The sequence below is a fragment of the Eretmochelys imbricata genome, chromosome 8, assembly GCF_965152235.1.
Source record: "Eretmochelys imbricata isolate rEreImb1 chromosome 8, rEreImb1.hap1, whole genome shotgun sequence".
NCBI classification, from domain to species: Eukaryota; Metazoa; Chordata; order Testudines; family Cheloniidae; genus Eretmochelys; species Eretmochelys imbricata.
In genome coordinates, this window is record NC_135579.1 from 105,511,282 (window position 1) to 105,527,783 (window position 16,502).

Sequence of the window (16,502 nt, forward strand, 5' to 3'; positions counted from 1 at the left end):
GGCGCTCAGCTCCCAGGGCAGCCCCAGCGTCCCCAGCCAGACACTCGCCGAGAGCGGCTCTCACCTCCCAGGGCAGCCCCAGCGGGGCCCAGCCAGACACTCGCCGAGAGCGGCGCTCACCTCCCAGGGCAGCCCCAGCGTCCCCAGCCAGACACTCGCCGAGAGCGGCGCTCACCTCCCAGGGCAGGCCCAGCGTCCCCAGCCAGACACTCGCCGAGAGCGGCGCTCACCTCCCAGGGCAGCCCCAGCGTCCCCAGCCAGACACTCACCGAGAGCGGCGCTCACCTCCCAGGGCAGCCCCAGCGTCCCCAGCCAGACACTCCCCGAGAGCGCCGCTCACCTCCCAGGGCAGCCCCAGCGTCCCCAGCCAGACACTCCCCGAGAGCGGCGCTCACCTCCCAGGGCAGCCCCAGCGTCCCCAGCCAGACACTCGCCGAGAGCGGCGCTCACCTCCCAGGGCAGCCCCAGCGTCCCCAGCCAGGACACTCGCCGAGAGCGGCGCTCTCCTCCCAGGGCAGCCCCAGCGTCCCCAGCCAGGACACTCACCGAGAGCGGCGCTCACCTCCCAGGGCAGCCCCAGCGGGGCCCAGCCAGACACTCGCCGAGAGCGGCGCTCACCTCCCAGGGCAGCCCCAGCGGGGCCCAGCCAGACACTCGCCGAGAGCGGCGCTCACCTCCCAGGGCAGCCCCAGCGTCCCCAGCCAGGACACTCGCCGAGAGCGGCGCTCACCTCCCAGGGCAGCCCCAGCGTCCCCAGCCAGGACACTCGCCGAGAGCGGCGCTCACCTCCCAGGGCAGCCCCAGCGTCCCCAGCCAGACACTCGCCGAGAGCGGCGCTCACCTCCCAGGGCAGCCCCAGCGTCCCCAGCCAGGACACTCGCCGAGAGCGGCGCTCACCTCCCAGGGCAGGCCCAGCGTCCCCAGCCAGACACTCCCGAGAGCGGCGCTCACCTCCCAGGGCAGCCCCAGCGGGGCCCAGCCAGACACTCGCCGAGAGCGGCGCTCACCTCCCAGGGCAGCCCCAGCGGGGCCCAGCCAGACACTCACCGAGAGCGGCGCTCACCTCCCAGGGCAGGCCCAGCGTCCCCAGCCAGACACTCACCGAGAGCGGCGCTCACCTCCCAGGGCAGCCCCAGCGGGGCCCAGCCAGACACTCGCCGAGAGCGGCGCTCACCTCCCAGGGCAGCCCCAGCGTCCCCAGCCAGACACTCACCGAGAGCGGTGCTCACCTCCCAGGGCAGCCCCAGCGTCCCCAGCCAGACACTCGCCGAGAGCGGCGCTCACCTCCCAGGGCAGCCCCAGCGTCCCCAGCCAGACACTCGCCGAGAGCGGCGCTCACCTCCCAGGGCAGCCCCAGCGGGGCCCAGCCAGACACTCGCCGAGAGCGGCGCTCACCTCCCAGGGCAGCCCCAGCGTCCCCAGCCAGACACTCGCCGAGAGCGGCGCTCACCTCCCAGGGCAGCCCCAGCGTCCCCAGCCAGGACACTCACCGAGAGCGGCGCTCACCTCCCAGGGCAGCCCCAGCGTCCCCAGCCAGACACTCACCGAGAGCGGCGCTCACCTCCCAGGGCAGCCCCAGCGTCCCCAGCCAGACACTCGCCGAGAGCGGCGCTCACCTCCCAGGGCAGGCCCAGCGTCCCCAGCCAGACACTCGCCGAGAGCGGCGCTCACCTCCCAGGGCAGCCCCAGCGTCCCCAGCCAGACACTCGCCGAGAGCGGCGCTCACCTCCCAGGGCAGCCCCAGCAGGGCCCAGCCAGACACTCACCGAGAGCGGCGCTCACCTCCCAGGGCAGCCCCAGCGTCCCCAGCCAGACACTCGCCGAGAGCGGCGCTCACCTCCCAGGGCAGCCCCAGCGTCCCCAGCCAGACACTCCCCGAGAGCGGCGCTCACCTCCCAGGGCAGCCCCAGCGTCCCCAGCCAGACACTCACCGAGAGCGGCGCTCACCTCCCAGGGCAGCCCCAGCGTCCCCAGCCAGACACTCGCCGAGAGCGGCGCTCACCTCCCAGGGCAGCCCCAGCGTCCCCAGCCAGACACTCGCCGAGAGCGGCGCTCACCTCCCAGGGCAGCCCCAGCGTCCCCAGCCAGGACACTCACCGAGAGCGGCGCTCACCTCCCAGGGCAGCCCCAGCGTCCCCAGCCAGACACTCGCCGAGAGCGGCGCTCACCTCCCAGGGCAGCCCCAGCGTCCCCAGCCAGACACTCGCCGAGAGCGGCGCTCACCTCCCAGGGCAGCCCCAGCGGGGCCCAGCCAGACACTCGCCGAGAGCGGCGCTCACCTCCCAGGGCAGCCCCAGCGGGGCCCAGCCAGACACTCGCCGAGAGCGACGCTCACCTCCCAGGGCAGCCCCAGCGTCCCCAGCCAGACACTCGCCGAGAGCGGCGCTCAGCTCCCAGGGCAGCCCCAGCGGGGCCCAGCCAGACACTCACCGAGAGCGGCGCTCACCTCCCAGGGCAGCCCCAGCGTCCCCAGCCAGACACTCGCCGAGAGCGGCGCTCACCTCCCAGGGCAGCCCCAGCGTCCCCAGCCAGACACTCGCCGAGAGCGGCGCTCACCTCCCAGGGCAGGCCCAGCGTCCCCAGCCAGACACTCGCCGAGAGCGGCGCTCACCTCCCAGGGCAGCCCCAGCGTCCCCAGCCAGACACTCGCCGAGAGCGGCGCTCACCTCCCAGGGCAGCCCCAGCGGGGCCCAGCCAGACACTCGCCGAGAGCGGCGCTCACCTCCCAGGGCAGCCCCAGCGGGGCCCAGCCAGACACTCACCGAGAGCGGCGCTCACCTCCCAGGGCAGCCCCAGCGTCCCCAGCCAGACACTCGCCGAGAGCGACGCTCACCTCCCAGGGCAGCCCCAGCGGGGCCCAGCCAGACACTCGCCGAGAGCGGCGCTCACCTCCCAGGGCAGCCCCAGCGTCCCCAGCCAGACACTCACCGAGAGCGGCGCTCACCTCCCAGGGCAGCCCCAGCGTCCCCAGCCAGACACTCGCCGAGAGCGGCGCTCACCTCCCAGGGCAGCCCCAGCGTCCCCAGCCAGGACACTCACCGAGAGCGGCGCTCACCTCCCAGGGCAGCCCCAGCGTCCCCAGCCAGACACTCGCCGAGAGCGGCGCTCACCTCCCAGGGCAGGCCCAGCGTCCCCAGCCAGACACTCGCCGAGAGCGGCGCTCACCTCCCAGGGCAGCCCCAGCGTCCCCAGCCAGACACTCGCCGAGAGCGGCGCTCACCTCCCAGGGCAGCCCCAGCAGGGCCCAGCCAGACACTCACCGAGAGCGGCGCTCACCTCCCAGGGCAGCCCCAGCGTCCACAGCCAGACACTCACCGAGAGCGGCGCTCACCTCCCAGGGCAGCCCCAGCGTCCCCAGCCAGACACTCCCCGAGAGCGGCGCTCACCTCCCAGGGCAGCCCCAGCGTCCCCAGCCAGACACTCCCCGAGAGCGGCGCTCACCTCCCAGGGCAGCCCCAGCGGGGCCCAGCCAGACACTCGCCGAGAGCGACGCTCACCTCCCAGGGCAGCCCCAGCGTCCCCAGCCAGACACTCGCCGAGAGCGGCGCTCACCTCCCAGGGCAGCCCCAGCGTCCCCAGCCAGACACTCGCCGAGAGCGGCGCTCAGCTCCCAGGGCAGCCCCAGCGTCCCCAGCCAGACACTCGCCGAGAGCGGCGCTCACCTCCCAGGGCAGGCCCAGCGTCCCCAGCCAGACACTCGCCGAGAGCGGCGCTCACCTCCCAGGGCAGCCCCAGCGTCCCCAGCCAGACACTCACCGAGAGCGGCGCTCACCTCCCAGGGCAGCCCCAGCGTCCCCAGCCAGACACTCGCCGAGAGCGGCGCTCACCTCCCAGGGCAGCCCCAGCGTCCCCAGCCAGACACTCGCCGAGAGCGGCGCTCTCCTCCCAGGGCAGCCCCAGCGTCCCCAGCCAGACACTCGCCGAGAGCGGCGCTCACCTCCCAGGGCAGCCCCAGCGTCCCCAGCCAGACACTCACCGAGAGCGGCGCTCACCTCCCAGGGCAGCCCCAGCGTCCCCAGCCAGACACTCACCGAGAGCGGCGCTCACCTCCCAGGGCAGCCCCAGCGTCCCCAGCCAGACACTCGCCGAGAGCGGCGCTCACCTCCCAGGGCAGCCCCAGCGGGGCCCAGCCAGACACTCACCGAGAGCGACGCTCACCTCCCAGGGCAGCCCCAGCGTCCCCAGCCAGACACTCGCCGAGAGCGGCGCTCTCCTCCCAGGGCAGCCCCAGCGTCCCCAGCCAGACACTCGCCGAGAGCGGCGCTCTCCTCCCAGGGCAGCCCCAGCGGGGCCCAGCCAGACACTCACCGAGAGCGGCGCTCACCTCCCAGGGCAGCCCCAGCGTCCCCAGCCAGACACTCACCTCCCAGGGCAGCCCCAGCGTCCCCAGCCAGACACTCGCCGAGAGCGGCGCTCACCTCCCAGGGCAGCCCCAGCGTCCCCAGCCAGACACTCGCCGAGAGCGGCGCTCACCTCCCAGGGCAGCCCCAGCGTCCACAGCCAGGACACTCACCGAGAGCGGCGCTCACCTCCCAGGGCAGCCCCAGCGGGGCCCAGCCAGACACTCGCCGAGAGCGGCGCTCACCTCCCAGGGCAGGCCCAGCGTCCCCAGCCAGGACACTCACCGAGAGCGGCGCTCACCTCCCAGGGCAGCCCCAGCGTCCCCAGCCAGACACTCACCGAGAGCGGCGCTCACCTCCCAGGGCAGCCCCAGCGTCCCCAGCCAGACACTCGCCGAGAGCGGCGCTCACCTCCCAGGGCAGCCCCAGCGTCCCCAGCCAGACACTCGCCGAGAGCGGCGCTCACCTCCCAGGGCAGCCCCAGCGTCCCCAGCCAGACACTCCCCGAGAGCGGCGATCACCTCCCAGGGCAGCCCCAGCGGGGCCCAGCCAGACACTCACCGAGAGCGGCGCTCACCTCCCAGGGTAGCCCCAGCGTCCCCAGCCAGGACACTCACCGAGAGCGGCGCTCACCTCCCAGGGTAGCCCCAGCGTCCCCAGCCAGGACACTCGCTGAGAGCGGCGCTCACCTCCCAGGGCAGCCCCAGCGTCCCCAGCCAGACACTCGCCGAGAGCGGCGCTCACCTCCCAGGGCAGCCCCAGCGGGGCCCAGCCAGACACTCGCCGAGAGCGGCGCTCACCTCCCAGGGCAGCCCCAGCGTCCCCAGCCAGACACTCACCGAGAGCGGCGCTCACCTCCCAGGGCAGCCCCAGCGTCCCCAGCCAGACACTCGCTGAGAGCGGCGCTCACCTCCCAGGGCAGCCCCAGCGGGGCCCAGCCAGACACTCACCGAGAGCGGCGCTCACCTCCCAGGGCAGCCCCAGCGTCCCCAGCCAGGACACTCACCGAGAGCGGCGCTCACCTCCCAGGGCAGCCCCAGCGGGGCCCAGCCAGACACTCACCGAGAGCGGCGCTCACCTCCCAGGGCAGCCCCAGCGTCCCCAGCCAGGACACTCGCCGAGAGCGGTGCTCACCTCCCAGGGCAGGCCCAGCGTCCCCAGCCAGCCAAGGCAGGATTGTTCCCTGTCTCGCGGCGTCTAATGCTCCAGCCAGCATCCCCGCTGACGTGAACTGGCAGCGCCCACAAGGCCGAGGCCCAGGAGGGACTGGCTGGGGAGCTCACCCTGCCGCTAGCCATGCCGGCCCCGGGCTGGGCCATGCCCGCCGCCCGTCAGTCTCTGGCTGCCATGCCAGCCCCTTCCCGGCCATGGATGCTGCAGCTCGGCCCAGGCCCTGCTGAGCAGCCAGCGGGCGTTTCCCTCAGCGGGGCCAGGCGCCACCAGAGGGGAAAGCGACTGTGGGTTTGGGGCTGAGCTGTCTGGGTGCGGCTCTGGCTGTGCTGCACGGCAGACCCGCGTCCAGGTTGTCTGACCCGTTTGTTCTTAATGTTTCCTCTGACTATTGTGGGGATGCCTCAGTTTACCCTATGCAGTTCTTAAGTATCTAGGGGGTGGGATAAGGGTGTATGGTCGTTGCAGAGCCCTAGAGGGCAGGTGTGTGCAGGGGCCTGGACACAGAGAATGGCCGACACCCTGTTTCCTGGCAACTGATGGCCTGGGCCCTTCCCCCTTGCAAGGTGAGAGCTAAAGGGTTGGAGAACAAAGGAATCGGGTGACCTCCTGGCCCGGGAAAGGGACAAAGCCGGGGGGGGGCGGGCTGGAGGGAGTTTCAGTTTGTGGCTGGCTGGGACATGGAGTGAAGGGCAGATGTGGTTGTCTGGCTCATTGCCCCCCAAAATGGACCCAGCTGAGGGGTCCTGTTCTCTGCACTGACAAGCTCTGTTTTAGACCATGTTCCTGTCGTCTAATAAACCTTCTGTGTTACTGGCTGGCTGAGAATCCGGTCTGACTGTGGAGTTGGGGGGCAGGACCCTCTGGCTTCCCCAGGACCCCGCCTGGGCGGACTCGCTATGGGAAGCGCAAGTAGGGGCAGAGGATGCTGAATGCTCCGGGGTCAGACCCAGGAAGGTGGAGCCGGGTGAGCTGTGTGTCCTGCAGACAGCCTGCTCCCAGAGAGGAGACTTCCCCAGAGTCCTGCCTGGCTTCATGGGGAGCAGTCCCAGAGCTTCGCCCAGGGACTCCGTGACACAGGTCCTCCCTGGCTCCTGCTGCCCGTGATGTGCCCGACTCAGCCTCTCGGCAGCACATTCTGCCCTCTCAGCATCCTCACCATCGCCCCAGGGGGCTGGCGCTTGCTGCCCCCAGGGGATCCCCAAGCCAGAGCCATGGCACGATGCAGAGCCTGGTCCCGCCTCCAGCCCTCGGCACCACGGACGTGTGGGTGCAGTGGACAGACAAACGCCGGCACAGATCCCGCCGTTAGCCAGGGACCTGGAGGAATTGCCAGCCATGCCCTGCCTCACAGGGAGCGGGCCAGGTGCCCCCAGACCTGACCTACCCTGCCCCAAGCCACCTCTTGCTCTTCCACATTCCCTGTCTCCTGCTCCTGACACTGCCATCCCTCTCCTCCACCCCCCAGCCAGCCCCCTGGCCCGCTGAAGGGTTAGGAGCCCAGCTGAGCTGGCAGCGTGGGGGAGGCCCCTATGCCCAGGGGAGCTGCTTGCCTGGAGGGTTACGTCAGCCTGGCTGGGGCTGGGGGAGGGCAGTGCACACTGCTTTGATGTGAGCCTGGGGCAGGGACCCGGGGGGGCGTCCCAAGTGCGTCACCGGCGCGCCAGGCACAAGATGTGAACTCCCCAGCAAAGGTTACCGCACCGCCCTGGGCGCACTCACCCCACCCCCACCTGCAGCCAGGGCCCTTTGCAGCAAAACAGGAAGTGCTGGGGAACGGCGCTGACCTCACCGCGCTATTATTAGCTGCCCGGCTCGCTGAGTGGGGCACACGCGGCTGTTCACATGTGTCTGCCCCACGCCGAGGCCTGCAGGGAGCTCCCACAATTCCCAGGAGGGAGCCCAATGGTCTGCTTGTGGGGGGCGCCCAGACGCGGTGGTGAGGGGCGCAGCGGCAGGGAGCAGCTCTGTGGAAGGCAGTGTGGGGCCCAAGGGACAGGCACAGATGTGTGCCTAGCAGGAGGTGCCCTGATATGCCCAGTGGGGGCAGCTGAAGGGCATCCCATGGTCACGGAGTCTCCGGGCGATGCTCCCCACGGAGCCAGGCAGGACTCTAGGGAAGTCTCCTTTCTGGGAGCAGCCTGTCTGCAGGACACACAGCTCACCCGGCTCCCACCTTCCTGGGTCTGACCTCGGAGCATTCAGCATCCTCTGCCCCTCCGTGCGCTTCCCACAGCGAGTCCGCTCAGGCGGGCTCTTGGGGAAGCCAGAGGGTCCTGCCCCACAACTCCGCAGTCAGACGTGACTCTCAGCCAGCCAGTAAAACAGAAGGTTTATTAGGCGACAGGAACATGGTCTAACACAGAGCTTGCAGGTGCAGAGAACAGGACCCCTCAGCCAGGTCCATTTTGGGGGCCAGTGAGACAGACAACCACGTCTGCACTTCACTCCATGTCCCCAGCCAGCCCCCAACTGAAACTCCCCCTCCAGCCCCCCCTCCACTGGACCTGGTCTCTTTCCCGGGCCAGGTGGTCACCAGATTCCTTTCTTCTCCAACCTTTTAGCTCTCACCTTGCAGGGGGGAAGGGCCCAGGCCATCAGTTGCCAGGAAACAGGGTGTCAGCCATCCTCTGTGTCCAGACCCCTGCACACACCTGCCCTCTAGGGCTCTCCAATGATCATACACCCTTACCCCACCCCCTAGATACTTAAGAACTGCATAGGGGAAACTGAGGCACCCCCACACTATTCAGAGGAACATTAAGAACAGTCCCGCTTCGTCACACCCACCACCACCCAGCTGTGCCCAGCAGAGCTCTCCAAGAGGGGTGCAGCCGTGGCGGACAATCACTGGCTAAGAACCCCGCCCCTCTGGCTGCAGTGGGGTCACAATCCCAAGGACATTCCTGGCTCCCGGTCTCTTGCTCAGACCAATGTGGTTGCTCATCCCCAAGGAGGCAGGCCCCGCAAACCATGAGAACACACATGTCCAGGGCTCTTCGCCTTCTGCTTTCGGAGCCACTTGCGGCTGGTTTTCTGCAGTAATGGGGGCTAGAAACTTGTTTCTTTTTAAATGAAAACTGCCTCTGCTGTGATCATGGGAGTCCAGGAGCTGGGGCTTCAAGGAAACCACCCTGTGACAGGGTGCGACTCAGCACGCTAGCGCCTCCTGCCGGCTGTCCCGGGGATTAGCTCTGCTAGCCCAAGTGCCCCCTTCTGGTGACCTTTTGCCACCATCACTTCTCCTCCTTGACCCGTGTCGTTCCAGGGACTGCAGGCCTCTCCGTTCCAGGCCTCCAGCTGTGCCCCACCCAGTGCTCCCCACTTCGTTGGGGAACTCCTGCAGTCTGACAGTCCAGCCCCTTCCTCAGTGGGGAGTGGGGGGGAACCCAGGCCCATCCACTAACCCGGGTCCCAGGCCAGGGACCCTGTAGATAGCAGCCACACGCTGCACCCCTTCCACCTTTTCAGTCTATTTCCCTGGGCTGCTTCCAGCACCTTCTCCACCCTTATCTCAGGGCCTCAGCGTGTCTGTCTGAGCAGCGAGCCAGGGGCTCGTGCTCTCGCCCTGATCCCATGCAGCACTGCTCTGTCCAAGGTGCCACCTTTCCTCCTCCTGCCAGGCAGCCAGGTCTCCCACCTCCACGGAGCAGCTGAAGATGCTCTGCCCAGCATCTTCAGCCAGCCCTGACTGGCTGCTCCTCCCAGCCCCTCTCCTACTGGCTGCTTTCTGCACAGTCTCTTTAGGGTCCTTTAACCCCATTATAGGCCAGCGTGTGGCACATGCCACATCACACACCCGCCAGCCCAAGAGCTGGCACCAGAAGAGCAAAGCTCTTCCTAGGTGCAGATACCCACTAGCATGGGTAGTGCCCAGGGTCACACACCAGGGAGTCTGTGGCAGGAACTCTGCCGAGACTTCGGCGAACACCGCATACCCGGGCCAGCTTTCCCCTTCCATACATGTGTTGCCTTGATCCATGCCCTGGCCCTTCTCATCCAACTACTCCCAGCATAGGCCTGCTCTCTCCCCTCGTCCCGCACAGAGGGTCTTTCCAAGTCATAGAATATCAGGGTTGGAAGGGACCTCACCCCCTGCTCAAAACAGGACCAATCCCCAACTAAATCATCCCAGCCAGGGCTTTGTCAAGACTGACCTTAAAGACGTTTAAGGAAGGAGATTCCACCACCTCCCCAGGTAACCCATTCCAGTGCTTCATCACCTTCCTAGTGAAATAGTGTTTCCTACTATCCAACCTAGGCCTCCCCCACTGCAACTTGAGACCATTACTCCTCGTTCCGTCATCTACTACCACTGAGAACAGTCTAGATCTATCATCTTTGGAACCCCCTTCCAGGTAGTTGAAAACAGCTATCAAATCCCCCTTCAGTCTTCTCTTCTGCAGACTAAACAATCCCAGTTCCCTCAGCCTCTCCTCATAAGTCATGTGTTCCAGCCCCCTAGTCATTTTTGTTGCCCGCCGCTGGATGCTTTCCAATTTTTCCCCCATCCTTCTTGTGGTGGACACAGTACTCCAGATGAGGCCTCACCAGCGTTGAATAGAGGGGAATGATTACATCCCTCGATCTGCTGGCAATGCCCCTACTTATACATCCCAAAATGCCATTGGCCTTTGTCACGGAGTCCCTGGGCGATGCTCTGGAACTGCTCCCCGTGAAGCCAGTCAGGACTCTGGGGAAGTCTCCTTTCTGTGAGCAGCCTGTCTTCAGGACACAAAGCTCACACAGCTTCCACCTTCCTGGGTCTGACCTCGGAGCATTCAGCATCCTCTGCCCCTCTGTGTGCTTCCCCCAGCGAGTCCGCTCAGGCAGGGCTCCTGGGGAAGCCAGAGTCCTGCACCCCAACTTCACAGTCAGACGTCACTCTCAGCCAGCCAGTAAAACAGAGGTTTATTAGATGACAGGAACATGGTCCAAAACAGAGATTGCAGGTGCAGAGAACAGGACCCCTCAGCTGGGTCCATTTTGGGGGGCAATGAGCCAGACAACCACGTCTGCCCTTCACTCCATGTCTCAGCCAGCCCCAACTGAAACTCCCTCCAGCCCCTCCTCCTCTGGGCTTTGTCCATTTCCCGGGCCAGGAGGTCACCGGATTCCTTTGTTCTCCAACCCTTTAGCTCTCACCTTGCAGGGGGGAAGGGCCCAGGCCATCAGTTGCCAGGAAACAGGGTGTCGGCCATTCTCTGTGTCCAGACTCCTGCACACACCTGCCCTCTAGGGCTCTGCAATGATCATACACCCTTACCCCACCCCCTAGATACTTAAGAACTGCCTAGGGGAAACTGAGGCACTCCCACACTATTCAGAGGAAACATTAAGAACAGTCCCACTTCGTCACAGCCTTCTTGGCAACAAGGGCACACTGTTGACTCATATCCAACTTCTCGTCCACTGTAACCCTTAGGTCATTTTCTGCAGAACTGCTGCTGAGCCATTCGGTCCCTAGTCTGTAGCCATGCATGGGATTCTTCCATCCTAAGTGCAGGACTCTGCACTTGTCCTTGTTGAACCTCATCAGATTTCTTTTGGCCCAATCCTCCAATTTGTCTAGGTCCCTCAGTATCCTATCCTTTCCTTCCAGCATATCTACCTCTCCTCCCAGGTTAGTGTCATCTGCAAACTTGCTGAGGGTGCAATCCACGTCATCCTCTGGATCATTATTCTATTAATGAAGATATTGAACAAAACTGGCCCCAGGACCGACTCTTGGGGCACTTCACTTGATACCGGCTGCCAACTAGACATGGAGCCATTGATCACTACCCATTGAGCCCGATGATCTAGCCAGCTTTCTATCCACCTTATAGTCCATTCATCCAGCCCATACTTCTTTAACTTGCTGGCAAGAATACTGTGGGAGACGTATCAAAAGTTTTGCTAAAGTCAAGGAACAACACGTCCACTGCTTTCCCTTCATCCACAGAGCCAGTTATCTCATCATAGAAGGGAATTAGGTTAGTCAGGCATGACTTGCCCTTGGTGAATCCATGCTGACTGTTCCTGATCAATTTCCTCTCCTCTAAATGCTTCAGAATTGATTCCTGAGGACCTGCTCCATGATTTTTCCCCAAGGACTGAGGTGAGGCTGACTGGCCTGTAGTTCCCCAGATTCTCCATCTTCCCTTTTTTAAAGATTGGCACTACACTAGCCTCTCTCCAGTCATCTGGGACCTCCCCCGATCGCCAGGAGTTTTCAAAAGATAATGGCCAATGGCTCTGCAACCACATCCGCCAACTCCTTCAGCACTCTCGGATGCAGCGCATCCAGCCCCATGGACTTTTGCACATCCAGCTTTTCTAAATAGTCCCGACCACTTCTTTCTCCAGAGGGCTGGTCACCTCCTCCCCATGCTGTGCTGCCCAGTGCAGCAGTCTGGGAGCTAACCTTGTTCGTGAAGACAGAGGCAAAAAAAAAAAAAAAAAAAAAAAGCATTGAGTACATTAGCTTTTTCCACATCCTCTGTCACTAGGTTGCTTCCCCCATTCAGTAAGGGGCCCACACTTTCCTTGACCTTCTTCTTGTTGCTAACATACCTGAAGAAACCCTTCTTGTTACTCTTAACATCCCTTGCTAGCTGCAACTCCAGGTGTGATTTGGCCTTCCTGATTTCACTCCTGCAAGCCCGAGCAATATTTTGTCGCTGGTCCTTGGTTGCATCCACCGCACCTCTGCTCCCTGTGATCCAAGACAGGCGGCCGGAGCTGACCACCGGGCCCAGGGCAGGCCGCCCCCGCTGCTGTGCTCTGGCTTGCTCTTCCCATGCCCTGCCAGCATGGTGGGCTGCTGCTGACTGCGCTGAGACCTTTCACTGAGCTCCCCACCACGCCACCCAGGCCAATGGAGAGCCCAGCGCGGGGTGATCGACTCGCAGGGCCTCTCTGCTGGTCCAGACACAGCTCAACACTTCTGGGGCATCTCCAGTCTGGCCAGCTCGTCGTTCTGCTCCGGGCACCGCACTGAGGTGGCGTGGGCTGCGGCTCCCAGGCATTGCGCCACACCGCACGCTTGGCTCTTGGGGAAATCTGCCTCCAGTTTCGGGTGCTGAGCACTTGAAAAAATCTGGCCCTGGCTCCTGCTCAGGGTTTGCTACCTCTGTGCCGGTGCCCAGCCAGTTAGTTTAACAGCCTCGCCCGTGTGGGACTCAGCCGAGGCTGGAGCGCTCAGCACCAGAGATTATAAACTCTGTGGGCAGGGCCCCCCTCCCTGCACAAGGGAGCCTGATCTGGAGCAAGGCCTTCGGGAGCAGCTGGGATCCAATCAGTGCTGTCTGGCTATCGCAGGCGGGGTTGTACGTGAGCACTGTCCGTCTGTGCCCTGAGCCAGGCAGCGGCCTCAGGCCAGGGGCTGAATTCGAATTGCTGCAGCAATTCATCCCGGTGCCTCCTTGCTTCTGCACGCCGGATGCTGCCACCTCAGCAGTGTTCTCCCCCCGGCGTCTGGGCTGCGCAAGTCTCCCCATGCGGGGCTGCGAGGTTCACAGACACCCACCCCAGGACAGCCTCCGAGCCAATTCCCGCTGTTCTCCTGTGCCCTGAGCGAGCAGGCTGGGCAGCGGGGACGAGGCGGACAGCGGCTCCAAGAGCCAGGGAGCCCCAGGGGCCTGCCGTGCAGAGACTGCCCCCGGGCTTACGAGTGGCCAGGCTAAGCCAGGAGGGGCCCAGATTCTCCTTGGGCCTCAGGCACAACCAGCGAGGACAACGGGCTGCGGGACGGGCACTGGCCTCTCCCGGGGAGAACAGGAGCGTGGAGAGCCACAGGCCATGCTGGGTCCGGGTGCTCAGCAGCAGAAACCCCGCCCCGACGCCTGCTCAGAGCCCCGCACCACACAAGAGCTCAGGCCCAGAGGACTGACTGTGTGGGAATGGGCCTGGTGGGGAACTTGGTCACTGTGCCAGCAAGCTCCCTCGGCCCTGCGGTCTGGGCCCTCGGCCCTGCGGTCTGGGCCAGTCCTTGCCCCCCACCCCCAGTGCCACGCTGACCTACAGGCCAGGAGTGGCAAGCCTCACACCCCCAGGGCAGGTAACATTGCATCTGCACACTGAGCCTCCAGGGCTCGGCTCTGATCCGGGGCAACTCCACTGGCTTCAAGGGCGACGCCTGACTTACCCCGGCTTTATGAGGGCAGAATCGGGCCTAAGCCGCCCCCTGCAGTCCCCAGAGCTTCTGCCCGGGGCAGAGCTCTGCATCCGGCTATTCCGGCTGCCCAGGGCTTGTGCCTGGCATCAGAAGGCCTGGTGCAAAGGCTGTTCGACTCCAGTGAGCTCTGAATCCGGCCCCAAGCCCCTGAGATTCTCAGCCCCTCGGTCCACAGCCGGCACAGACTCTCTGTCGCCCCCATGAGGCAGGGCAGAGGCAAAAGGATGCCACAGCCACATCCGAGAGCCCAGAGCTAGGCACTGATCCACTCCCCGGGGCAGCCTGCTCCTCGGCCAGGCCTGCCCCAGGGCTGTCCGGCTGCTCCATCCTGGCACCGAGGGGCTGGGCTCTGCCTTCTCCTCCAGCCAGGTTTCCACACTGTGCTCGTCCCGCAGCACCCGATCGCCCAGGCAGCGTGGATCTCGGCCTTGATTTCCCCCAGAGGTCCTCCACCACCACGCCGGCGATGTATCCACAACGCTGGCTCTGTGGGGCTGGGACGTGGTCGCCAACTGGCCTGCAAAGCACCTGGCACATGGCAGGGGAGCTACTCAAGTCGTCCTGGGATCCCTGCTGCCCACCGTGCCTGTGTCCCACCCAGAGCGATGGCTCTAGCCCCATCCCCCAGCCAGCGCTTGGGATCGGGCCAGTCAGCAGCAGCTGCCGAGGACAAATCAGGGCAAAGGAGACAAAGTCAGCCCGGGCCTTTTGTCCGATCAAAGGGGCCCAGCCCCCAGAGCCTGAGGGGAAGGAGCTGGCTGCACAGAACAATGCCCCACTCGGCATCGCATGCCGCAGGCCTGGCCGATACCAGCCCACCCCGCTAACTCCTCTGCCAGGTCCACGACCTGACCGCTAGGCCACACTTCCTCCCGGGGGGGCCAGCTGCCATGGGAAACAACCAGCCAGGGCTCAAAGCCTATCCACGGGGGGACAGACGCGGACGACCCCCCTCCACCAAAACCCCGGCTCGGCAGACAAAGGGCCAGCTGGTGCAGGGGCCGCGGGGCCTGTCTGCACGCTGCAGCTGCCTGGCTGGGCTCCTTTGTGCCAGCAGGGCTCAGTTCACTTCCTTAGGGGCAGGTGTCCAGGTACAAAGAGCCCCCCGCACAATAGGCCCCCTGGGGGGCTGAATGGGGCCTGGGCTCCCTCCTGGGACAGCGCAGGGTGGATCGAAGCCGGGGCTTGGAGAGGGGCTGCTGCACTCCAGCCCTCCCAAGATGCCTGGCCTCTCCCTCCTCTGGCAGGGCGCACACTGGGGCCAGATCCTGCTGGTGGATCCTTCAGGGGAGAGGCCAACCCGCTCCTTGCCACCAACACCCGGCCCCTGGCCATGTGCCCTGTCTGTCGAGGGGCACAGCTGGCAGGGATCGGGGCACGGCACGTGGGCAGAGAGCCACTCACGTGTCCGGGACTGTGCGTGTGAGCAGCGGAGGAGGAATCCCAGTCACGGGCCCCCGCCCCAGCCAGCTCCTGGGAACAGAGCCATCAGAAGGGGAGGGAGGGGACTCACCTGCAGCACCTCGCAGACCAGCTCCACGCTCAGCGCGCCCGTGAGGAACTCGACGCACAGCTGCAGGAGACAGAGACAGACTGTGGGCGCAGAGCAGAGAAACCACCGTGACTCCCCCTCCCACACCGAGCGCTGCCAGGAGATCCCCACGGCTCTGATACACGCTGTTCCAGTCTGACTCAGCACTGTGGGGAGGCTGGCAGAAGGGGGAGCCCCCAGCCCCTCGCCGGGGCCCCTCTGCCAGGTGGATCCGGGGGAGTGCCATGGTGTAGGCCATTGGGCGTGACATGGGGAACTGAACCTGGGGGAGGCTGCATTTTGTGGAAGACAGTGGCAGGGTGGTGAACACAGCCACAACCTGGAAACAGTTGTGCCCACTGAGGCAGGTTAAGGGGTCAGTGAACTAAGCACCAGCCTGGATCTCGGGAACCATCACAAAGAGCCAGAGGACAACGGACAGGGAAAGAGGAGGCTGAAAGGAGTCGCGCGTGGGCTGCCCAGGGACCGGTTCCTCCCAGGCGATCAAGCCAACGGAGGAATGTGGGATGCAGTGTAGAGCAGATGCAATGCGATGGGCCAATGTAAATAAAGGGACTGAGTTTGAATCTGGGACATGCCCTGATCAGCTCAGTCTGGAGCCGACCCCAGTCCTGGGGAAGCCAAGAGCGCTCCGAGGAAATCCCAGCATGCCAAGCTGATCTCCAGGTTCCACCCACCCCTGCCGTGCCCCCAGGTCCCTGCCCCCCACCTTTGCTCACTGTTAATACCCTCCCCACCTGGCTGGCTGTTTCTGGGGGGTTAGTTATTGTTCTCAGGCTCGGGGCAGGCAGGGGGTGTGTCCCGTGCCCCTGGGGTTAAGAAGCCACATGAGCACTGGGGCCTGTATTTCAGGGTGTTTAAGGTATCGATTCCAATGGGAGTTAGGCACTCGGAGGCTCTGGCCTTCGGACTTGGGGGGTTTTCGCTCCACGTCGGCATTGCAGACCGGTTAGCCCTGCAGGGGGTGGGCTGCTCTGAGGCCGACGTGGACCCTGGCGGGCCCAGCCGGCAGGTGCCAGCAACCAGACCCGGCACAGCTGCACTAACATGGCTCCCACTTCCAGGCAAACCGTTCAATCCCCAGCCCCGGGCGAGGCAGTGGTCCCTGGCCCTGCCTGTGGGGGTGCTGCTGCCTTTGGGCCTCCCACCGGGGCCCCTGGGCAGAGGATCCAGTGGTGTAAACTACACCAGGGAACCAGCCAGCAGTGCTGAGGGGACCCGGAGCTGCCACCCAGTGCAGCCTCCAGGCAGGGCTCTCAAAGCACCTTACAAACCCCAGCCA

The 16,502-nt window shown here is 65.1% G+C and overlaps 1 protein-coding gene across 1 annotated transcript in view; it reads right to left on the reverse strand.

The window, feature by feature from the left end:
• Window positions 1–16,502, reverse strand: part of BTBD19 (BTB domain containing 19) — an 83,279-nt gene that overhangs the window by 21,425 nt on the left and 45,352 nt on the right. Inside the window, exon 4 of the mRNA XM_077825048.1 lies at window positions 15,182–15,241. Within this exon, the coding sequence (XP_077681174.1) occupies window positions 15,182–15,241 (60 nt within the window). The remainder of the gene's footprint in view (window positions 1–15,181; window positions 15,242–16,502) is intronic.